The 24152-nt window shown below is 37.5% G+C and overlaps 4 protein-coding genes and 1 non-coding gene across 7 annotated transcripts; 2 read left to right on the top strand and 3 right to left on the bottom strand.

The window, feature by feature from the left end:
- Positions 1-83: 83 nt before the first annotated feature.
- LOC111794727 (zinc finger A20 and AN1 domain-containing stress-associated protein 8) lies at positions 84-2771 on the bottom strand. 3 transcript variants are annotated; one of them, XM_023676847.2, is made up of 3 exons: positions 2616-2771; positions 2390-2470; positions 84-830 (listed from the first exon to the last, which is right to left on the bottom strand). In XM_023676847.2, exon 3 carries the CDS (start codon positions 818-820, stop codon positions 305-307), a length of 516 nt encoding a protein of 171 aa, XP_023532615.1. In that variant the 5' UTR covers positions 821-830; positions 2390-2470; positions 2616-2771; the 3' UTR covers positions 84-304. The 3 variants fall into 3 exon arrangements, with proteins under 3 accessions (XP_023532615.1, XP_023532617.1, XP_023532618.1); XM_023676849.2 differs by having other exon boundaries at positions 2390-2467; positions 2616-2714; XM_023676850.2 differs by lacking the exon at positions 2390-2470 and having other exon boundaries at positions 2616-2718.
- A 581-nt stretch (positions 2772-3352) lies between these two features.
- On the top strand, positions 3353-6778 carry LOC111794726 (zinc transporter ZTP29). The gene is made up of 12 exons (XM_023676845.2): positions 3353-3768; positions 4099-4157; positions 4263-4355; positions 4428-4517; positions 4588-4666; positions 4878-4933; positions 5117-5173; positions 5671-5711; positions 5824-5891; positions 6230-6286; positions 6393-6510; positions 6616-6778. Exons 1-12 carry the CDS (start codon positions 3705-3707, stop codon positions 6659-6661), a joined length of 828 nt encoding a protein of 275 aa, XP_023532613.1. The 5' UTR covers positions 3353-3704; the 3' UTR covers positions 6662-6778.
- A 1990-nt stretch (positions 6779-8768) lies between these two features.
- On the bottom strand, positions 8769-10982 carry LOC111795009 (zinc finger protein WIP4). The gene is made up of 2 exons (XM_023677231.2): positions 10296-10982; positions 8769-9326 (listed from the first exon to the last, which is right to left on the bottom strand). The coding sequence occupies exons 1-2, from the start codon at positions 10899-10901 to the stop codon at positions 8877-8879; spliced, it is 1056 nt and encodes a 351-aa protein (XP_023532999.1). The 5' UTR covers positions 10902-10982; the 3' UTR covers positions 8769-8876.
- Positions 10983-13599: 2617 nt separating this feature from the next.
- Positions 13600-20959, bottom strand: OEP80 (outer envelope protein of 80 kDa). The gene is made up of 16 exons (XM_023676844.2): positions 19955-20959; positions 19307-19400; positions 19118-19200; positions 18857-18954; positions 18622-18691; positions 18051-18144; positions 17261-17342; positions 17104-17145; positions 16752-16905; positions 16536-16664; positions 15984-16054; positions 15794-15872; positions 15609-15724; positions 15303-15450; positions 14407-14476; positions 13600-13917 (listed from the first exon to the last, which is right to left on the bottom strand). Exons 1-16 carry the CDS (start codon positions 20753-20755, stop codon positions 13763-13765), a joined length of 2286 nt encoding a protein of 761 aa, XP_023532612.2. The 5' UTR covers positions 20756-20959; the 3' UTR covers positions 13600-13762.
- Positions 20960-21430: 471 nt separating this feature from the next.
- LOC111795758 (uncharacterized) lies at positions 21431-23577 on the top strand. Its single transcript, XR_015421070.1, has one exon. It is a non-coding gene; the product is annotated as an uncharacterized LOC111795758 (transcript).
- The last annotated feature ends 575 nt before the right edge of the window (positions 23578-24152 follow it).

Below are 24152 nucleotides of genomic sequence, written 5' to 3'. Positions count from 1 at the left end.
GCTTAGAAGACCAAACATAAGGGCATCGAAAAATTGTACACAGGAAGGGTACTCGTACTCAAGCGGAACAGCTACAATACGCAAAGAGAAAGCGGTACCAGACCGGTAACGATGATGTCCATTGCAAAAAGCACAAACAACGAATCACAAGCAAATAGATTTTTCAGAATTCAGATATATTGGAACTGCAATCTCTTCAGCATATATATGAACATAAAGCGACGATACATAGATTTGAAGCAAATCAGAAACCACCTCACAGCTGGATAGCATCAATTTAGGACACAAACTCGTCCTAAGAAATCTAGATCTTATCGAGCTTCTGAGCCTTGACAACAGGGTTGGCTTTGGATATGGCATTTTGTGCAGCCATGTGGTAATCGAAGGGGCAGTCATGTTTGTCAGAGTAGCGATGAACTACACAAAATACATTACCGCATCGACAATTGAAGCCTGTTAACCCAACACGCTTCTTGCAACTGTTGCAACGTTTTGGTCCCTCCTTGGGTTTTTCTTCTTCGCCCTCCACAGATCCCATTGCAGGCAGTGCATGTGATTGACTAGTCTTTGGTTCCAGAGAAATGGCACCATTGGCAACACTTTCAGGCATTTCCTTGTTGCTACTAGATGATCCATTGACAAGATTTTCAATAGATGAAGCAGCAAGCTTAGCATGATCTTGTTTCAGCATCATGTCCTTGTGACACTTGGAGCACATGTTCTTAGTGGCTGCGCTGCCGAAGAAGCCACAATTGTTGATGCACAGGAAAGGACCTTCTGGAGGAGCTTGGCATCCAGCCTCATCATGGGGATCCATCATTTAGAGTATACTGCATTAAAATCACTTCAGAAACACTCAAAAAGAAAAGAAGATGCAATTTGAAGCAAAAATTACCTAAACCCAATCAGTGGGGGCATAATGATTATGGTTTGGCTCAAAACCATGTAGGCCAATCACTTGGAATATAAAATATCTCATGTAGTTCCTACACTGTAAACATTATAAAGGATACTAAACCTTGAACCAAAATCAGGGTATGGAAGGGATCTATGCATTAATATTATTATTTTTATTATTGTTATTGTGTTTTTTTTTTTTTTTTGGGGGGGGGGTATGTCTACAATTATTTATCTCACAACGCTATGAGAAAATTCCAATCCATTGTCTAATAAGTACGTTCTCAAACAGAGATGCCATTGAAATAAACCCAGTTACGCACACAATAATTATAGTTGAAGGAAGTAGGATGCAATATATTTTTCTGAAAAACAAAAGTGAAACAATATAAACAAAATTTGAGATGGACTACCTTTATATTTAAAAGCATGAAGCACCTATAATGTGGAAAAGTATAATAAGCTCCAAAGACCAATTACACAATTTCGTTCATAAACTTCTATCTATATCACTCTGGTCCTCAACTTCTACTTAATATCACTTAGTACTCTTAACACACTACCATTCCAAATTTTAACTACAAACAATACATTGATATAGATAAGTTTATGCCGACAATGAAGATAATTTACGTCATATATCGGGATGGAAGATGGTGGCGGTTGGCTGCGGTGCCTGATGCAAGCCGTGCCAAATAAACTTGAAATAAATAGTTAGATCAATTTCTAAAGAAAACAAATTTGACTTGTAGTTTAGATATTGAATACTAAGTTTAGCCAAAACAACAGATCATTGAACAAATATTCACCATATTTAAATCTTTGAACCACCAATTATTCTGCCACATTCATCTTTCAGCAAAGGGACATGCTTTTAAGCAGTTGAGTTGATACTATCGAGAGTGAGACTGGTAAGTAGGAAAAGATAAAATGGAAGTCAAGAAGCCTAAGTTCCATCCTCATTAAAGCCCCCTCATCCATCCTGTGTTGAGGAATTCTTAAACCTTACTTTGCCTTCCACATGAAATTTATGCACAAGATGTTAGTTAAGACAGAGAGGGGTGGTTTTCCTAGTTGAAATGGTTAACCGAGAGAGGACTGTTTAAAGGAGAACAAAGGGACTGTCTCGCTCTAGTGATTTAAAGCTAAATTTCACAACCGTTCTCACGTGTTCCGCATTTCTAGTATTCGAATTGCACAAGAGAACGTTCATACGAGACTTCTAATACAATCACCAGATAGAATCACATGAAAAAAAAAATTAATATGTTTCGATGGAATCCACAGTCTGGCAAAACCACGAACACTAATCAGTAGGCAATAAAAAAACCTAACTGCCGCCGAACACTAACAGGGAAACCCAAAATCACAATATTAGAAGTCTATAAGAGTTACCCAGAGCTCCACTCTGTTCATATACAACAACTGAACATCATAGTTCAATAGGAGTATTCAGTGAAACCAACACGAGGTACAGAACATAAGCCCTAACCTGACGATAGATATCTCTGATAGACGAATCTTTATGCTCGATCGAAGAACTCAGAATCCCATGGAAATTAAACCCCGGCTTCTAACGAATATAAAATATATAAGAAACGACAAAAGGAAATCAGAGGCGAAGTGGAATTACTCGGGAGTAATCACTAAAAACAGAAAAATTAAGATGTAATCCAAACAAATTGGCGCAAATAGAGGAAGGAATTTGAAAACCTAACCTGAACAGTTTTAGAATCACTGAGGAAATAGAAGCAGAGCCAGAGAGAAGAGAGAGAAAGAGAGCGTTTTCTTCTCTCTGCCCGTGTATAGGCTTACAACGCTGTAGTTAATAAAATGGATTATATCAAGCACAGAACCCTCTTATCCACGTGCCTTCTTTCTATTGGTTGTTTAGAATCAACCCACGCCCAACTTATTTTAATTTCTTTTTTTTCTTGTTAGACGAATACGACTACCAATATTGTCACTTTGTTTATAAGCACTAATTGTTTTTTTTCTTGTTAGACGAATACGACTACCAATATTGTCACTTTGTTTATAAGCACTAATTGCTTTGCTTTGGCTTTCCAAAGGCCTCGTGCTAATGAAGAGAGAATTCCTTGATTATAAACCCACGATCATTCCCTCTATGGGCTGCTTTAAAGGCCTCATACCTGAGAGTATTCATTGATTATAAAAACCCACGATCATTCCCTATGGGCTTCCCCATTGTGGAGAGTCGTGTTCGTCTAACACCCTAAATTAGCCGATGTGGGACTTTCATCGTATAACAATATACACACACATGTAATACAATATTGAAGGAAAGAAGAGAAAAGGTTTGAGTTGGAAGAATAAAAATGAAAGATTGAATGAAAAGTGAAGCAAATTAAATGATATAGTTTTAGGAAGCATAGGGGATATAGAAGGAATGGAAGCATAAGTTAAGGATAAACCAGTATGTAAGATAAACAGGAATAATGGACTCATAAGCCGAAACCGATACCAAAAATCCCAACTTTCTTGGACCACTTTCCCAAACCATCTCTTCCTTTCGCCATAATGATTCCCCCACGCGCGCAATCGACTTCCTTTAATCCCTATATATACTGCGTCGCTTCCGGCGCCAAATTCGTCGCTCATTCTACCAGTCACTCGCCTCTCTCACTCGTCCGCCTAATACCCCTTCGACATTCGTCCTGTTCTTAGCTTTCTTTCGCCATTTTCTTTCAATTTGGAAGCTATAAAGACCCTCCAATCTTTTCGGGGGGTTTCTTGCTGTTCTTATCGACGCCTTTGAATTGGGCGTACGACCCAAGAAGGCATCGATGGCTTCTCAGGTGTTGGTAGCTCTTGCACTTTCGCTTGTTGGTGGATTCAGTACTTCTCTAGGTCAGTCGAAGTTTTTTCTCTTTAATATGCTTTGTGGGGGTTGTCTGTTTCTTGTTTTATTTTCGTTTGTTCTTTGTTCTTGATCATCTTTGGTTATGTTTTGAAGTATTTGGTAGTTGGGTCTTGAGGCCAAATTAATTTGAAATGTTTCTTGAATCATATGTAGAATCTTTCACATAGTGAACACATAATCTTTAAATTTGGGGACTTAGTTATTTACAATTCGTAATGGCATGGTGTCCCTATTGAGCCTTGACACCTGCTCATCACTTCTGGTCCATGAGCATTTTAAAGCACCAGACTCATTCGTGTTCATAACATTTGGAACAGGTGCACTTTTGGTGATTCTTAGCGGTGCCCCAAATCTGAAGATGCTCGGTCTCTTACAGGTGATGCTTGGAAGTTTCATTTTTTGGTTGTTTTGGAGTGGGAGTGTAGCTTTGTAGCATAAATTCAATCCTGGATTCGTCTAAATGACCTGGTCTTAATTGCAGGGCTTTGCTGCTGGTTTAATGCTGAGCATTTCGTTCCTGGATTTAGCTCATAATGCTATTAATTCAATTGGGTTCTTGAAAGGAAATCTTTGGGTATTTGTCATAAGCCTTGATTGAATGATTTCTACATGTACACTTCAAAATGACATGTTGTTGGTACTACAGTTTTTTGCAGGTGTGATCTCGTTTGCTTTTGTTACTCATTTTGTCCCAGAACCCACACTTGCTCCTGGTTCAGATATCAAAAGAAACAAGGTAGCAAAGCATTATTAAAAAGATTGATATCAATTTATCTCTAGAATTTGACACTATATTGGATTAACAGGACGAGGATGATGGGGGAAAGGATGTTATGAAAAAGCATCGTCGTCAGGTTCTATTCAGTGGCATAATAACAGCAATAGGTACTCATACAACTACCATGTACGAATGGTATAAGTTTATGTTCTCTATCAATTTTTCCAGAAACGTGTCGGTTTATTTAAACTCGATGGTCAAGCTAGTTGAGTGCTTAGGCAAATACATGGAACGATGCTCTTGAACAATTTACTTTCACCATAGAACCACACGTCCTGAGAAGTGAAAACATCATTGATTTAGTTTACTGAAATGCAGGCATAAGCTTACATAACTTTCCAGAAGGAATGGCTGTTTTTCTTGGATCGATTAAGGTATATCGTAGCGTATCCCTTCTTTAATTTAACTTGGATAATGTAGTATATATTTGTATAACAACTATTATTCTTCACTGATTTGGAGATTTATAAAGGAAGATCCACGGGGAATTTGTTGGCAATCTTATCGTTTTTGGTTTTTCTGAGACATATTGCTTATTCGTTGGCGATCTTATGTAGGGTCTTCGTGTTGGTCTGAACTTAGCCTTAGCCATTGCCTTGCACAATATACCAGAGGTATTGTCTCTAACTTGGGACGTTGTCACTGGTCGGTGGACATTGGTTCTCTTACATTTGCGTGACGGTTAATATTAAATTTCTTGGTCGTAACAATGAATGTTCTACCTTGTCTTGTTTGTTCCAAATCTTTCCCTGTTTCAATTTTAAACAGATAAGAACTCAAAAGGTGTGTGAAAGTGTTTGTTTTAGATGTCATAATTATAAACACGTTGTAACATGTGAGATCCCAGGTTGGTTGGAAAGGAGAACATAAGGGTGTGGAAACCTCCTCCTAGCAGACGCATTTTAAAAACTTTGAGAGGAAGCCCGAAAGGGAAAGCCCAAAGAGGACAATATTTGCTACCGGTGGGCTTGGGTTGTTACATAATACCTCTCGTTATCATGATTCAGTCGATCAGTTTCTTTGGACTTCTATTGATGCTGAAATAAAAATGAACTACTACGTGCAATGCCAGTAGGAAATTATGTATGATTTGTCTTGTATTATTATGCAGGGTGTAGCTGTTGCGCTTCCTGTTTATTTTGCTACACAGAGGTTAGTACTTAATTTCAGCTTATGCTATGAATTGGGGTGAAGTCAAGGTTTTCACCATATGTAATTGAAAGGATCGAATGTTGTAAATTTATAGTTGGTTTGTTGGTCTCAGCAAATGGCAGGCATTCAAGTTGGCTACTCTCTCTGGCTTTGCTGAGCCCCTTGGTGTTATAATTGTAGGTAAGTCCACCTGCATCAAATACAAGCTGAATCTACATGTTCTTTCCCTAAACACTTATTTTCCCAAGTGATAGTTATACATTAATGTAATAGTAAGCAACGTATCAATGTTAGTGTGAGATCTCACATCGGTTGGAGAGGGGAACGAAACTTTCTTTATAAGGGTGTGGAAACCTCTCTCTAGCATACGCGTTTTAAAAATCTGATAGCGGTGGGCTTGAGCCTCTTCAATGTTGGATATTGATATCATTTACGGGCTTAAAGTATGAGACATTTGCCCAAATGTATTGATTATACTGGCAGATTTATGATTATAACTGCACTTTTTTTGTGTACAGCCTACTTGTTTCCAAGCAGCTTGAGTCCTGAAATTCTTGAAGGTCTACTAGGATCTGGTATGGTAAAACATGATACCTACCTACCTGTATTAGGAGCTCCAGGATTACGTTTTGAATTCTTCTTTTGGACTCTGTTTTATTGTATGTGTTTCATTATTTCCAGTTGGTGGAGTAATGGCGTTCCTAACTCTGCATGAAATGTTACCTTTGGCATTTGATTATGCTGGACCGAAGCAAGCCGTGAAGGTCGTCTTCTTAGGAATGGCCTGTATGTCCGCAAGGTAAGAAAACATGGTTCGAGTCGCGTGTGGCTCGTTCGTTCATCCTTGTTTCATTCTACTTGATCTATACATGTATCTAATGTCGCAATCTCACTGGTTTTGCAGCCTTTATTTTCTGGAAATGAGCCTGCCGAAGGATTTGAGCTTATAGTATAGCTTGTGTTCCCTGTCATTTCATTGTTGTAAATGACAAATATAAACTCTTTAGCTCATCAGAAAGTGAAAAAATGAATATGCGCGTTGAGTAAAATGAGTGTTGATTCTGGTATGAATGGCCCCATCTCATGATTGTGTGCTTTCTTTAACGTTGTGATGTCCTCTGGGCTTGCGTATCAAAGGATTCCAATCTTGTCAACACTTTAAAATTTTCTTTATCAAAGGGAATTTGTTGGGGAAATATACCTTAAACCATTTTGCTGATGAAAACAACAACAACAACAACAATAATAATAATGGTGTATGTTGAAGAGATTCATGGGTTCCATAACTTTCATGTGCCTCATTTGAGTGTATCTTGTTTAAAGCTGGAGGAATAAAGAAATTAAAGTAACTCCAAGCTTTATTGGGAAGAGGAAAAAGAAACCTTTTAGATTCAACAATGTTTCAACACAGTGTATGGACTGATAAACCCTTCATCTTCTTCTTCCTTTTCAATAGTCGAGATCTTATCGGTTCACAAACTGGAAATAGACCGACCATGGTCCCAACCTTATCAACAACTAGAGCTTTACTAATCAATGAACCAAGTTTAACCGGTCACGACATGTTGATATTGATTGAGTTGACATGGTATGCACCATGCACGCATGCATGGTATGGTAAGTTTTTAATTTTGAAACTATTAGGGAAGGAAATGACATTTATAAATGTGTGGAAAAGGGATAATTCGGGCTGACTCAGTCAAAGGTTTGAAAAAAAAGCATATTGGAATTATGAGAGCTAAAATATTATTGTGAGAATATTACGTTTCTTAAAAACTTTTTGAACTCACAAAAATCTGCTTTGGGAAAAAGCCCATCTTTTTCATTAATCTAAAAGTTTATTAATAATAATACGTAATATCTTTACTTTTCTTTTTAATTTAATTTAATTTAATTAAAAGTGGGTATTTAAATTAATTTGGAATTATTTTACATAAAATCAAAAAGGGTTGTGTTGTTGTTTATAGTTCATGGTCTCAAAAAAAGAGCGAAAGAAAGACAGAAAGCAAAAGCTAAGTAAGGAATGAATCAATGTGTGGGGAACTAAATCCATTAACTTCCATCTAAAGGACATATCACCAACAACATTTCAATAAAGCCAAAATTTGGACTTTACTTACTTTATCAACTGTACTATGTTCAAATTGGTTTGACTACGACTCATATTTAACTCTCCTTAGAAAAGTACTGTGGCTTTGTTAAAAAAAAAAAAAAAAAAAGTGAAAGTTAAAGTAAAAGTAAAAAAAGGTAGAAGGGTGAAACTTGGATCCATCATGTCTGAATGGCAGACAGATGGTTATAAGTGCTGCGAGACAGAACACTGGAAATGTAGGAGTACAGATTTAACAAGAAAAGAATCGCATATTTATACTTTGTTTTTACTGTTCTGTTAAATCACCATTCATTTCATCTTTCTAAATCTCTTTTCCCTAATAACTACTATAACTGTTCCTTTTCATTTACCCTTCCCTTTTTTTTTTTTTTTTTTTTTTTTTTTTTACAGTCCTCTTTCTGCACCTCAACCTTCCTTGAGATGACATCTCATTAAACCCTCCTTATTATCCTTCTCCCTCTCTCTACTCCCATAAGTCCCTCTGTCTCAAAACTCTTTGTCTTAATGGTTGAACTATGCTCGAATCGGTTATATGCTAGATAAGTCAAGTGGGTTCAGACTTAGACTCAAAAGTTCTTATCTTAGTTGCTAAACTATGCTCGAATTGGTTATATGCTAGATGAGTCAAGTGGGCTCAAGCTTGACTTAAAAGTTCTTATCTTAGTTGTTGAACTATGCTTGAATGGATTATATGCTAGATGAGTCAAGTGGGCTCAGACTTGATTTAAAAGTTATCGTCTTAATGGTTGAACTATGCTCAAATTGGTTATATGAAAAACTTAGTTGTTGAACTATGCTCAAATTGATTATATGAAAAACTTAGTTGTTGAACTATGCTCAAATTGGTTATATGCTAAATGAGCCAAGTGAGCTCAGGCTTGACTCAAAAGTTCTTGTCTTAGTTGTTGAACTATGCTCGAATTGGTTATATGCACGCCATGGTGAAAAAAGAAGCATGATTCAAAATGAACTCCAATGTCAAAGTACAAAGCTATCAGAATTGTGCGAGGAAACATTAAACTCACAACATATTATGTTATAAAATCAATCAATCAATCTCCATTGCTGTGAGACAAGTCGTTATCGTGTTCGATCTCGGAAGCAGGCTCATCATCTTCGTCAAAAGAGTCAATCCCATAAGCTGCATGTCCATGTCCAAAGGCTTTGATGTGATCTTTCAAAGACCTTTTGTGCTTAAAATCAGACCCACAAGTGCAATGCCAAAGCTTCCCACAGTTCTTCTCATGGGTTCTCCAATCCCCTCTAACAGCAAACGCTTTCCCACATTTCCTACAAGTAAATGGCTTGATTCCATGCTTTCTTTTGTAATGCGTTTGTAGGGTTCGGAAGTCTTTTAGTGGCTTCGACCTCGGATGGTCTATGTTGTTTCTGCACCCTGGTGCACAGCAATAACATGGGAGCCTTAGCATGGCTGTCGGCTGTGTTCCTCTTAGTGACTGTGGCCCTTTTCTGTATTGTGATCCATGCCCCCACATATGCATCTGTAATGAGTCATCATAACAACAACAAAAGTCTATTACTATCGATCCTAGCTAAATAGTTAAGACATCAGTAAAACCTTAAAGAACAAGAAAACTAGTTAAGACATCAATAAAACCTTAAAAAAAAAAAAACATCGTACGTGCATAACTAAATAGTTAAGACATAAGTAAAACCTTAAAAAACAAGAAAATTCAACCTAGTTCAACAACTAAAACATTTGTCAAGAAAAGTCAACTGTCATTATGGATCTAACTCGAGATCTAACATCGAGATCTAAGACACATAAGGAAAGGGTTTAAAACTGGAAGTATTTTATGTATATGTTTGAAAGATTTGTATGAAGTAAGGGTTTTGAAAGTAAACATATAAAGTTGTAGCACTGAGGATATTTTCTTGTATGTCATCAATGATATCAACTTCCGGGTCAATTTTGAAAAGCAAATGGGTAAAAAAAAAAAAAAAATGAAGAAATAAGCTTTTGGAATTAAATTACACATAAATTTGAAGAAATTAAGGCAGTAATTTCTTGAGATGATTTCACAAAACATGAATGGAGCATAATGGGTTCGTGTTGTTCAATCACATAAAGAAGGATTTACTGTTCTTATTCTGAAATGGACCTGAAAATATATCATCATGATATTAATAATAATTAACTTGAATTTGATCTCGAGCGATGAACATGATCATACATGCTAATGAACTCGACTTAAAAAAAAAAAAAAAAGAAAAAAAAGGAAAGGCTTTAAAGGGTCTGCAAATATTCTTTATCCTAGTCATTCAGAGTTAGCAAACAAAAGCCAAAGGCTGAAATCGGTCTAGAAATTTTCAAAAAGAAGAAAATTTTCCTCTTTTTCAGCAATATTATCAAAATGAATCAGAAAGGTGAAGAACAAAATAATTAAAAGAACAAAATTTTAATTTTTTTTAAAGAAATCCCATCTGGGTTTTGCTTGATTTGATAGTACCTGCATGTTGTTGTATCTGTTGAAGGTTTTGAAGCAAAGAGGGCAAGAAAACTGAGTTGGACCAATGAGAATTTGAGCTGGAGTGGGAATCCAATACTGACCCTTATTGAGTCCACCACCACCAGTTGCGGAGGAAGAAGACGATGACGAGACCGAGTAATAATTAGGAACAACGACGGGAACCGCTTCTTCTAATTGACCTTCTAATTTATCCGAGATCTCAGTTGAAGAAAGCCTCAAAATCAGATCAGAGGAAGAAGACGAAGACGGAGCCGATGGAAGCCCTAAATGCAAAGCGACAGTAACCGTCTCGTCATCGTCTTCTTCACAAGGGCTACACAAGTTCTTGTTGTTGTTACGAGAAAATGAGTGATCTTGGTGATCATGTCTCACGGGACTTAAACTTAAAAGCGGGAGAACTCGAGGAGAGGAAGACGGGTTCTTTAGGGTATTGTTATTATTATCGTTATCATCGTTGGAGTAAGAGAACGAGAAGAGATCGTAAGGAGAGAAAGGATTAGAATTAGAAGGTGGAGAAGAAGAAGAAGAAGAGAAGTAATGGTATAAACCAAAAGAAGAGGCATTGATGGAGTAGGGATCAGCCATGGTTGATGGTTTAAGAAGAGAAGGGTAGGAAGAGATATATAAAAAAGGGAAGGAGAGAAGATCATAAAGGACAAAACCAAAATCACTTACTACGAGAATGACTAAACAATGAGCAAAAAATATATATGCCAAACAAAGGGTGAGAGAGAGTGAGTGATATCACAAGTCTTGGGATTTGAAAGAACAAGCGACTCACTCAACAGTGTGAAAAGGGTATAATAACGAGCCATATCCCAAGACACTGTGTATATAAGATCTCATGTCTGTTGAAGAGGAGAACGAAACATTCTTTATAAAAGTGTGGAGACTTCTTCCCAGCATACGTGTTTTAAAAACTTTAAGGGAAAGCACGAAAGTGAAAGCTCAAACAGGACAATATCTATTGGAGAACGTATGGGGAGAGTCACATTGAAAGAGAAATTAGAGTGTTTGGGAATGAAATATATTATAATAAGAGAGAGTATTTTGTATATGAGGAGGCCAACATTTGCTTTGGTGGTCACGTCTTGGTTTCCTTGTCGGCTAACTCGCCATTTGCCAACACTCACCATTGTCCCTACAATTTACCACTGTTTCAAACCCTCATCCCTCCCCACACCCACATCTCTCATGCAACAGACAATTCATTTCTCTCTCTTCTCTTTGGCTTATTCTCCATTAATGCCTTGTAAATGAGTTCCTTTTTCTTACTGTTTGCATGCTCTCCCATGGCGGAACTCCCATAGACATGTCGATCTATGTCTACTTTCCTTACCCAAGGTTCGTGTGTTTTTTGGACATGGGGGGCATCTGAAAGTGACTCGTTTCTCTATTGTCTTATTCATTCTATCTATATTCCCCTTCTTCTCTTAAATCACCTACCCACCTCTTCAACACATATGGGGGAATTAGTACCCATCATAATGTTCAAAATCATGCTCTTTCTACGATCTTTTCGTAGATTCGGTTCAATAATTGAGCTTCAACGTGTAACGACATAGTTCAAAACTTTCATTAATTAGAAGCATCATTAGCAAATAATGAAAATTTAGAATCATTGTTATATGCTAAAACACATGGAAGAAAGAAATGGAGAGTAAAAATTTCCTTAAACTAATGATTGTTATAATCATCTCAATTACATTTGGGTTGATTATCCAATATATAAATTAAATATCGTGAATCACAAGTAAAAAAGAAACTGTAAAAATGTAAAATGATTAGAAACTACCATAATTTGAAGATTGATATTCAAATTCATCATCATGCTAAGCAACTTTAGCTGTAATGAACCCAGACAATGATTGATGAGATATAAAAAGTATACATATATTCTCATTGCAAATACTTTTTTTTTTTTTTTTTTTCCTGTCAATATTTATAATCAGTGATCTACAAACACTTAGATTTGGGAAAATGGGGTTACCCACGCACTCAAAATTAGCAAAAATAATTAGCAAAGTCGAAGCCAAAAAATAAGAAAGTAATTGTGTTCTTTCAAGATGCTCCTCCATTATTTTAATGGGGCCTAGACAATCATAACAATGAGATAAGATCCTTTTTCAACATTACAACCTCATTCTTTTCTCCTATTCACTTTGTCCAGCTTCATATCAATCAAGAAAGTAACTAAAATTCCCTACTTTTCTTATCCATACTTTCAACCATGACCGGAACATAACCCTGCAACTAGAAAAGACAGAGAGATACTTTAACAAGAGGGTGATCTTCGTAAAAGAGGTATTTAATGATTAAATTGACGTGTAATATGTGGAACAAGGGCCACTTGCCTGAGACAAAAAACTGCACCCATCGGTATGATTGTACCTTAAAATCATGACACCCTCAGCTTCATTCAATGAAAATGTACCTTACACTTGGAAGCTGCAGGAGAAGCTTTTCTACCCTGAATTGTAGAGTGCCACCTGTGAAATATGCTTACTTTTCCTGCTCTTACAATGGTGTACTAAGATTCATAATAACTTAGTCAAATGCAGTTCAGAATTTCAAATTATTTAAACAAGGGAGTATTAAAATGCCCACTACAAGATAAAGATGCAATATAAACAAATAAATATTAGCAGACATCAGTCTCTATTCCTGTCATTGTCCTACTCCCCATATTACAAGAGTCAAGAGGGTGGCCATGAATATAAATATCCCACTACACAACAAGAAACCAGTTCCTCAAAAAGCTTGCTCCCTGTTTAGTTTAGGGTTTTTTTTTTAAAAAAAAAAAATGCATGAACAGAAAATTTCAACACACCTGTAGGTTTAAACGAACATATTGATAAAGAAATACTATACTACTGTTTCAGTAAACATGCAAACTGTTTTATTAAATATGTAGAAATCAGAAAAGAAAATAATAGTATATGAAACAAAAGATAAAGGCTTAAAGGACGGAGACAAGATCTAAAAGAGAAACATTCCTAATCTACCTAGATCAATGAAATCGAGAAAAGTTATTTCCTATTCTCCACAAGAAAATGTATCGTTCTGCATTGAATCGGACATATAAATCCTTTTAGTTTATTAATTTTTTTTCTTTTTTTTTTGGGGGGGGGGGGGGGGGGGGGGGGGTGTATTTTATAGAGGTTGAATCCACCAACAGTCCAAAGAACTGTTAAAATTAATATAAATTAAAATGGTATTAAAGTAGAAGATAAATGAACAAAGAATCGAGCTAGAAACTAAACTAATCGTAGCCGAAGTAAGATGAAGAGGATAATGAAACAGATTTTACTTCCGGGAAGAATGTGCATAAATGAATCGATTAAAGTTGCTAACAAAATCCAAACCCCACCTCCACCCCCCACCCCAAAAAAAGAAAACATTACAAAAAACAATCCTACACCTAAGAGGAGTAGGAAAAGAGGGAGTTAATTCCGGTGGCCAACGCCAAAATGGAACCTTTTTGCACCTTTGTCGTTGAATGCATATTCTAGACGAAGAGGCCCTAAAGGGGAGTCTAGTCGAATGCCAAACCCATACCCATATCCACTTCCAGGTTTCATCCTAGCCCCAGCAGGATCACCTGATCAAGAAAAACATAAGCTGTTAATTCAAACTACGGCGGAAACATTCTACTGTCGTCAAGAGAATAAGCCGTGGATAGCATCAATGAAATGAAACAACATACATTGGTTCAACAACACCAGTTTAACTACTAAGCCTGCACATCAAGAACATGAGTTTGGAATGCTAAATATTCAATCCAATGTGAATGATGGTATTGCCCAAGAGCATCATAGTACACTTGGTTTGAAACCATAGATATCATCGACCCCGGAAAAGATGTTAAGAACACGTACAACTCACTTTTAACTTGATACAAGAATAGCCACAATAACATAGATAGTTATCTTTTCTAGGAAGACAATATGAATACCCGTATGCATATTTGGTGCTGTACACGAATTCTTGTCAAGGTAATCACTTTCAGTGATACCCACATGCTAGTTATTTTTTTTACCAAGAGAGAATAAATAGAGTACAGGAAAGGTCCAACACAGGGCAGACTGACCTGGAACCGTCGAGCCCGATCCAAGATCAGTTCCATAGTCAGCAAAAAGAACTCCTTCTACTGGGGCAAACTACAAATAAGAAAAATAAACGAGGGTAAATAAAAGGATCAAAAAAATTATCCAGTCACCACAAGGTATACAAAAGACATAAAATCATAAACATAATTCAGGACAAGAGATTGCAAGAAAATTCCAAGTATTTGATCAGCAGGAATATCAAGAAATAGACTTAACTTTCAATCTTTCTTTCATAGCTCGTTTACCTTTTCTACCATTCTCACGTCAATGACTTTATGCCTCTTCAATCCAATGTTTGGTAAAGAATGACTTCTTGATGCTATGACAACTAAAAAATTCAATACTGAACCCTAGACCAATCTAGGAGGGCTATAGCAGGACTGGTTGCATTTTCTGCCCAATCATTTATATTTCTTCTAAACCATGACTCCATATTCCGACTATCTTACAAGCGGCAGTGTTTTCTAGACTTCTGAAGGCATAAATTTGATCGTAAGGTCAAGTTGAAAAAGGAAATTATAATTAACCCCAGCTTGGACTGTTAAGTCAATCATCCACTGCAAGTCTCCCCCCTCAAATCCTAATTTGTTCGTGTAAATTGCTAATTAAAATCCATCCAATTTCTCTCTTTTGAAAAAGCATGAGGCTGAACTAGATTAGAAGTTTCCATGATTTGTAGTCACCATTCAGTTTTAGCATTATGTAATTTAAGTTGCTCAACGAGCTTCATAACACATGCCAAAATCCTACACAAAACAATGCAACTGTCATGTATCAGATCTAGCATCAAACGAATCCTTAATGAACACAACGGAGAGGTCAAAACAAACATGAAGCATAAAACACAGTGCAACCAAGTAGAATTTCTCTTCCATACCAAGGGGAAAGAGATCTCTCCACATCCAACAGCATAAGATCGACCAGAGCCTACAGCACCTTCTTCATATCCTCTTACACTGTTTGTTCCCCCAATGGCAAATGCTTCGTGTGGGCAGAATTTGCCAACTACATGACCTCCAGATAAACTAGAAACGAGGACCCAAAAACATCAGCCAAGTAAAATCAATCCCACGATTCATTTCAACCCAAAATGAAAAAAAGGAATCAAAGACTAACATCCTCCCATACGACCTTTCAACTTATAGATATCCTTGCATTTTACAACTATGCAACCACACCATACCTCAAAAGGAACTGAGAGGTACCAACTTCCACGCCAGTTCTGGCACGAGCATTCACTCTATTAAAACATAGCCATTCAGGCAAAAAGGGAAGCCCCTGTTCCATGCTGAGAACAAACTGCATGGAATAAAGTTATGAGGGATCATCGTAGCTGGAGAATATTGAGTTGAGATGATGAAAACTAACCATTGAAGACCCATGGTCCCCAGAACCAGTGTAAACACTCTCAAGTTTAGCCAGTAACATATTGTCGTCAGCATTGCCACTAACAAATAATAAGGTATAGAATAAGAGATAATTTTCAACACAATCAAATTGCACCTGGCATAAAATTCTTAAAAGACGATGCCTAATTGCAGATTGCAAAGGAACAGACCTTGCAGTGAGAGGACATTTGATGGTATCCATAATGATAGGATTTCCTTGCTCATCTCGAGCACCAGCACGCTGAATATCAAAATGAAAAACCAGAAATATTATGGAAAAGAACTGCAGAAGAGTGGCACCCTTAATGCAGAAACTAAGATTATCCTGGGGTAATGTGCATAGGCCAAATAATAATTTTGCTCTATTTGTTAATATAATGTTATAAAATCACATTCAGGAAGTTCACTAATGTTCATCCATATCATGAACAACCTGGAATTCACCATAAACTTTTCAGTTCAATTCACATGCTTCAGGCGTAAGAATCATCCTTCTTCGCTAAAAAAAAACATGGTGAGAGGTGGGAGAGAGAGCTGAAGTTAGCTGTGCAAAGTAATGTGTGGAAGTAGTTGCTAAAAAAAGCAGGAAGATTTATGCAGCAACTAGAATTGGGCTGTAAGGGAGGGGGAGGTGGGCACTTTCCTGCATCTCTGTTCTTAAAGCAGCTAAGCTCAAGTATGCAAAAATGTACAGAAGCATGTAGCCAGTTATCCTAAAATACCTGGAAATAAAGTCCTCCCGTTCCACTCCACTTCGGCCTGATTGGGCGGTTGAATTCCAAACCAGCTGTAACCCGACCAATGGTCAGGTTGCTACCACCATGGACAAGTGTACCTGGAGTCCTTGAGTTCTGAAGAGAAGAATCGAATAATTTTTTATCAGGTTCTCTCCACTGAAAAATATCATAAATTGAAATACACTCCATATCCAAGATTACCTGAACCATTATCGTTCGTGATGTCCTCTTATCATCTCCTTCAATCCACGGATCTGTGTAGTTTATGCGAAAAGTGAAATCAACTTGACCCCTCTCCAAGGAGACATGGAGCTTCTGATTCCTCCCAAAAAGATTTCTGTGGGAATATGCAAAGCTGCAACAAGAACAATATTGTTACTAAGCTTAAAGGCTCAGCACTTCATGTCTGTGGAACCTACTGCAACCAATAAAACTGAGTAGTTGCAGATAATCTAATAAATAAAGAAATAAAGACCATTTCTCTCGAGAAGAGAGACTATATGCATGTATTAATTTGGGGATTCCGAAACAGGATATATAGCTTTGAACTTACCTTCCAATAAGGGCTGCTAAAGGGCCAGCACCACCAGTGGTCCTATATTTAGAAAAGTGCAAAAGTCAACATTTAATAAAGATAACAGAAAACACCGAATATAGTCAACTGAGAGGAAACATCAGCAAAGATGAAAGATAATTCATCTGATTCTTACCCGCATGATAGACCACCACCTGCAGAGAAACCTCCACTTGGACGCTCAACAACATTCATCAGTAAGTCAACCTTTCCGGCATCTAAACAATTCCAAATATAGGAAAGATTAAGAGAGCTATGTATATAATATGAAAATACATACAGCTCCGTGCAATAAAAAACAGATTACGATGACGATAACTTTGAATCTGACATTTCAATGTTTTCTGAGTTATGGAAACAACTATTGGACTCCACATCCTTGGATTGTCTCTCTCTCTCCAACGGGCCAATGTCAAGCATCCTCTCTTTGAGTTTGGAAGATTTTAGTTCTCCCATTCTCCAATTTCCTCAACAATTTTTTTGTCATTTTTTTCTAATTCCACCCCATTTGGATTGCCTCCAACAGCATGCCCAAATATGAAATGTTTAAACAACTTGAGGAACAACCCAAACTGATACCCAGGTACCCACTCCCTCTATGTTGATATTAATTCCACAAGTAACCATTTTTGCCGTATTCACCCTCAAACCTGATGCCACCTCAAACAACCTAGACCCAACTAAATATCCAAGTTCAGTAAAAATGAAATTTCCCCAAGAACAAACAATGTCAACATTAATTTCATCCTATGACACTGGATCTTATGCACAAGACTTCCATGAAATCAAAGGTTTAAGTTGGACCAAAATAATCCAAAACCAAGAACAAGTTGGCAACCAGCCAGGAACGCCAAAGCCTTAGTTATGAAATAAACAAACAATACATGTCAAATGTTCATGTAAAAAGAGAAAAAGATTTTAGTCACCAGCAGCAGGTTGGGGAATAATGCTGACATCTTCCATGATCCCCATGGTTAAGACAGTCTCTGCATCTCTTTTGCCTTGAAGCATACTGTAGACCTGCAATATATTACTACAAGCTTCAATCAGAGTGTATCCACGTTACAAATCTTTAAACGGAAGATTACATATTATTGAGAAACCATCACATTCAAGCTCAAGTGCATCATCCATTAATGTAAACACCATTATGCTAATGTAAAGTATACATCTGAAAGCTATAAAGAGAACATGCATACACAGACACACGTTTCACCATTTTCTTTGTGTGTAAAAAACAAGAGTCTTTATAAATACCAAAAAAAAAGGACACAGAAGGCAGATAAGAGACCCACCATGCTAACCAAAACGCTAATCTAAGAGAACTCTCAATCTTCCCCCACAAAAACCTGACTACTTTTTGTTTTTTATATAAGAAAAAACCTGACTACTTTCTAGCCACGACTCTCATGTAATGGTTTACACCAATCAAAGAGGTGAAGAAATTGATCATATTCTATAACTAACAGTTAGACACATCACACATGCACCAAATACCTGTCCTTTCTTGGTAGTAAGTTGCCGGAGTATTGTGTCAGGTCTTGTGTTTCCTGAAATTGGCTCCCCACTGAATATATTGACCAGTCAAAAAACTACGAAATACAAACTTTGAAAAGATATAAAGACCAGGTCACATTAGCATGTACATGTGAGGTTGTGCTGCTGCAGTGTGCATTAACGTATCATGGTTATTAGCATGCCAATTTTGATTATGCAAAAGACAAATTCTTACGTCTTTTTGTCAAGAAATCGGATGGAAATGTTATTTACTTCAGCTTCAGAAACTTGCAAACTAAGAATGCCTCCAGATAGAATATCTACAGCTGATACCTGTATTATATAGTCAAAGCAGCAACATATGTGAACAATAATGATCATGAAACAATCACGCCTAAAGCCTGCAATGTGTAAAATCCCTTCAAGGCATAAACAAACTAACTTTCAACTTAAACTAACACATGAAATTGTAAAAGAACATAGATAAAGAACTAACCCTGCCAAAAAGGCCTCGTTCACCATACCAGCTATTGATGGATGATATTACTTCATCTAAATGCCTGAGATTGACAACTTTTCCTGCACAGCTTGACACCAAAGATCCAAAATAGTGGTCTTCTATGAGCATATTTTACATCGGTTCATAGATTGTTATAATCTACAATAATAATGTAAGAAATCCTACCATAGCCATCGCGAAAAGCTTCCTCCAGAAACTTTGCGGGAAGGACATTAGCACCTTCACATACCAGCCCCTGAAACTCTTGATTTGGTTCTACCTTGTGCCATTACAAAATAACATTAATAAATACTCTCTTTAAAAATGTAAGAAGGAACTAGTTCATAACAATGAATTTCCGCAGTGGAAAGTTCACCGATCACTTAAGTGAACTCTCACTCTGCTGTAGCTTCAAAAGAGGGTTCCTAGACATTTCTTATTTTTTCAAACTTACATGTGCATAATTTGTTTTCACAACTCCCAAGTGAGTTGTATATAAGATCAAACATATAAAATAAAATTCGTTTTTTTGATAAGAAGACATAAAATAAACATGATCAACTCAAAGTTCAACCTATTTGATAACATCTTACATTAAAACTTATAAGTTGTTTCAAATTTCATCCCAGCTCGCCTTTCACTTAACACAAATCACTCCACGTCTTCCACCAGCATTAAGACTAATAGTCTTAGTTTCTCACACATAAAACCCTTCCCAATGGAAAAAAATAAGCCAAGGAAAATTATCGTCATATTCCACTCCTTCCGGATCCTTTCCTCAAATTCTATTGTGATAAAAAGCACAGACAAGTTAAAGCTGAACGACATTTATACCTGAAATATTAATCTTATTCCATCTCTGGTATCAACTGCAACGGGTATGCACGAGTAGAAATACCCACTATTGATAATCCTGTGCACATCTTCTTGAACCTCGCGCACAGTGAGCGCAGAATTGGGTCTGCTCGCCTTCAAGGCGGTCAAAACCTCCATCTCGAGGTCCTTCCTCTCTAGCTCCTCACCGTCCTTATTTCTCACGAGAACCTCACTGATTAGCACTCTCTCCTCATCCGGCCGACCAGCTGAATACCCCTTTTGAGGCGATTCCTTACTCTCCGAACCACTAGGCTGACTCGCCTCGTCAGACCGAGCCAAAGCCAATGAAGCTGAACAAAGAAGAGATGATTTTCCAACCAACCCCGTACTTTTGTCATCCATCCCCCGTTGCCTGCCTGAATGCTCCGCACGAGTTCCAGACTCAGCCTTATTCAATCCGTCAGATTGAATTAGCGACAATGACGCCGAACAAATTAAACTAGATTTATCAACAAACATTGCCCCACAACTCCCGCTTGCCCATCGACTAACCGAATTTCCTCGCTGAGTTATCTTCTTTGAACCCCAAAAGGGAAGCGATGGTGGCCAGAAATGGGGAATACTGTGGTTGAAATTAGTCAATTTCGACCCTCTCTTGACCGAATCAATGAACTGAAAAATTGAGTGACAGGATTGATCGAACTGCGAAGCCATATTTCTGAAACAGAATCTGAAAGAAGAATGTGAGTTAGACGGAGGAAGGTGTGGAACTCTAAGCGTAGCGCGCGAAGTAAAGACAATGTCATCGTTCGGTGGCATCTTGATCGGATGATCGAGAAATGAGGTTCGAATTCTTGCAAAATGGAAGCTCCAAATCCTTGCCTTGCCTAGACTTGAGAAGCAATCACTTGAATTTGAGGAATTGAGTATAGGGTTTTGGAACAAAGGGGAAAGAGCGGCATAAACCCCAGCAGAAAACCCGCGGGATGATCGAACTGGAACTGGTGAGTGCCCTGGCTGGTCCGAAACGATTTTGCGGTTTTTGGACTCGAGTCGGTTCACGAAACGAACCGTTTACCCGACTCGTACCCGACAATATGTTTGGGCCACGATGTGTAAATGCCCCAATGGGCCTTTTGTAGGAAGCCTTTTCGATCATAGCCCAGTTGGAGTTTGAAAATACAAGGAACAAAAAAAAAAAAAAAAAAATTTGAAGTTAAGAGGCCTAATCTTTAAAAATGGTTAGACGAACCCGAATTTTCACAATGATATGATATTGTCCACTTTAAGCATAAATATATTGTTTTGGGCTTCCCAAAAACCCTCATATTAATAAAGAGAGTATTCTTTGATTATAAACTCAGTATCATTCCCTAAATCAGACGTGAGACTTTCATTATCGAACAAAAATATTTAATAAAAAATATTCAATATTAAAATAGTTAAAAAAAAAAAAAACCATGTATTTTGAACTTAGAAAAAATAAAAGGAGGCCGAAAAAGGTCGTTCCGTAAGTCGCGTGGCCCGGAGTTTACCTTCCTAGCATACGTCTTCGTCGTTCTCACGTTTGAATCTAAAGAACAAAAGCGAATTTTTCTCCTGGAGCATTCTTCGTTTAGGTCATCGAGAGGTAGGTCGTGGAGGAGTTGATTTTCTTCAATTCTTTTGTTTCATTACCTTGTTCAAGCTGCAAATTTTGTTTCTTCCAGCAATTCCGAATAGTTGACCTGGTTGTAAGGATCTTTTTCATATATCCTATGCAAAGGCTGTCTATCTAGGTTTTTTTATTTGGTTTAGTTTTTAGTGTAATCCGCCATGGGATTTTCCGAGATTCTCGAGATGCACTTTATTTGTGGATTAAGAAAGTGGAGTACAATGAAAGAATATGGAAATTGGCTTTTCGTTTATACTGGATCAGTGCTAGTCTTTGTTGCTTAATTTGTAACTTACTGAGAAGGATTTGGATTTGATCAAGCTTAATGTAGTAGCGTTCCTATTCGTACCTGCGAGTCGAATCTCAGTTTTCCTTTATCTGCTACAACAAAATTGAGGGTTTCTACGCTTTAGAGGCTCGAAAATGGATAGTTCTGGTCTGGGAGGCGGATTTCTGTCTGGAAATGGGGGGTTATTAGATCTGGAGTCTCCAATTCGAAGGCATCAACAGACCCAGTTGATCAATACCTCATTGACACACAGACATCACTTGAAGATGATGAATACTTTGGAAGGTGATCACCAGTCCGTTGGGATTATGGACACAAAAAGATTGGGACACAAAGATCTATCGATGACTTTCACTAAAGGGAAAGCAATTGCCTCTGGTGGCGTCACAAACAACAGTAACACGAGTGAAGAAGATGAGCCTAGTTTTACTGAGGATGGCGAGTGCACTGAATTTTTGAAGGGCAAAAAGGGCTCTCCATGGCAGAGAATGAAGTGGACAGATGACATTGTGAGGCTTCTCATAGCAGTGGTTGCTTGTGTGGGTGATGACGGTGAGGCTGGAATGGGCTCAAAGAGAAAATCTGGTATTCTACAAAAGAAGGGAAAATGGAAAATGGTGTCGAAGATTATGATAAGTAAGGGGTGTCATGTTTCTCCCCAGCAGTGTGAGGACAAATTTAACGACTTAAACAAAAGATACAAGAGATTGAACGATATTCTTGGCAGGGGAACCAGTTGTAGAGTTGTGGAGAACCCTGCACTCATGGATTCAATGCCTCACCTCTCAAGTAAAGTCAAGGATGATGTAAGAAAAATATTAAGCTCAAAACACTTATTTTATAAGGAAATGTGTGCTTACCATAATGGACAAATAATTCCTGGTTGCCAGGATGTTGATTTCCAAGGTAAGATTTTGCCTGTTGTTAATTTCTCGAAAGGAAATAATGAGTCAGAAGAGGCTGATGACAGTGATAGTGACAGTGATGAATCAGATAATGAGGATGATCATTATCCCGAAGAAAATAGATTATGGCCGGCTGAATCTCGTGGCAGGGATAAAGCGAGTGCAGATGATGGTCCTCTTTGGTCAATTACTTCTGCACAAAATGAATTTGAAGGTCAAATTGATGTTTTTCTTTCGGATCCAACAAAGCCCCAATGGGAGCGCAGAGATTGGATTAAAAAACAGATGCTACAACTTCAGGAGCAATGTGTAAGTTTCCAGGCTCAATCTTTTGAACTTGAGAAACAACGTTTCAAATGGTTAAGATATTGCAGTAAGAAGAGTAGGGATTTGGAGAGAATGAGGCTTGAAAATGAGAGGATGAAAATAGATAATGAGCGGAGAGTACTGCAACTGAAGCAGAAGGAAATGGAACTGGAATTTAAAAGGTCTGATTCATCCTTCGGGCCAACCCTTGGCATTGATAGAATTCAAGGGTGAGATCAATTTGATTTGGGTATCCATTGAAAGCACACGAAAAACTGAAAAAGCCATCCATGTTTCAGCATTGTGTTGCACGGGATTTTTATGATGCGAACAAATCCTTTTAAGCCAAATGCTTGTAATCATGCTAACCTTGTAAGCATGTTTATACTTTTATTTCACTTTAGGATGGGCCTTTTCTTCTTTTTGGTCCTTGGAACTTTCTGCTGTAAAGTTCAATGATTAATGTTAATTGGTTCAGTTTCCAATCGTTTCTGTTTTTTTCCTTCTTGAAGTAACCCATCTCTTTCTGAAGGATATAGACTTAGAATTTGTGGGATTCTATGGATTTATGTTAACATGCCAGTCTGGTTGAACTACTTGTTCTGACGAACAATGTTGAAGCTCTTACTCCATTCGTGGATCATCTCAGATTCTCAGTTTTGGAGGTAATCAATGGTAAGTTTTAGTACAAAATTTGTTGTTTGTCGATTTTCTGCATTTTGGCTCTCCATGTTTTTTGCTTTAAAATTGGAGAAAGTGAACGTTTCTTGCTCTTCTACCTTGATTATCCCCTATAATCCTTCACTTGATAAAGAAAATGCTCGAGAACATTATGCCCCTTTTCCTGTGCGTGCTGCAAAACTGTAAACTCAATTCATCAAGGTTTAGAGATGAATTAAATCTTCCTTGGATTATATGGGGCTGCCTACACGTGTGCTGGTTATTCTTTTTCTTTTTCTTCTCTTTTCCTCCCTCGTTCTTCGAGCACATCTTTGTCATCATCTTTAGAATTTCGACTCTGCCTGCATTCTACCGAAGGACATGTTTGTTTCTTCCTTTTGT

The sequence above is a fragment of the Cucurbita pepo genome, chromosome 5 (assembly GCF_057944985.1).
Source record: "Cucurbita pepo subsp. pepo isolate OVF chromosome 5, ASM5794498v1, whole genome shotgun sequence".
In the NCBI taxonomy this organism is placed as follows: Eukaryota; Viridiplantae; Streptophyta; class Magnoliopsida; order Cucurbitales; family Cucurbitaceae; genus Cucurbita; species Cucurbita pepo.
Note: the sequence above shows the minus strand (reverse complement) of the source record. Positions and strands in the feature narration are given on the sequence as shown.

Excerpts from the sequence above, each read along its gene's own strand:
- LOC111794727 (XM_023676847.2), bottom strand. The coding sequence starts at position 820 with ATGATGGATCCCCATGATGAGGCTGGATGCCAAGCTCCTCCAGAAGGT.
- LOC111794726 (XM_023676845.2), top strand. The coding sequence starts at position 3,705 with ATGGCTTCTCAGGTGTTGGTAGCTCTTGCACTTTCGCTTGTTGGTGGA. Across the intron at positions 4,158-4,262 it reads AGATGCTCGGTCTCTTACAG|GGCTTTGCTGCTGGTTTAAT; the intron begins GTGATGCTTGGA and ends TCTTAATTGCAG. Across the intron at positions 6,287-6,392 it reads TGAAGGTCTACTAGGATCTG|TTGGTGGAGTAATGGCGTTC; the intron begins GTATGGTAAAAC and ends CATTATTTCCAG.
- LOC111795009 (XM_023677231.2), bottom strand. The coding sequence starts at position 10,901 with ATGGCTGATCCCTACTCCATCAATGCCTCTTCTTTTGGTTTATACCAT. Across the intron at positions 9,327-10,295 it reads ACAGATACAACAACATGCAG|ATGCATATGTGGGGGCATGG; the intron begins GTACTATCAAAT and ends GACTCATTACAG.
- OEP80 (XM_023676844.2), bottom strand. The coding sequence starts at position 20,755 with ATGCCACCGAACGATGACATTGTCTTTACTTCGCGCGCTACGCTTAGA. Across the intron at positions 19,201-19,306 it reads AGCTTTTCGCGATGGCTATG|GAAAAGTTGTCAATCTCAGG; the intron begins GTAGGATTTCTT and ends CAAGCTGTGCAG. Across the intron at positions 14,477-15,302 it reads GAGAGATCTCTTTCCCCTTG|TTTGCCCCAGTAGAAGGAGT; the intron begins GTATGGAAGAGA and ends TCTTATTTGTAG.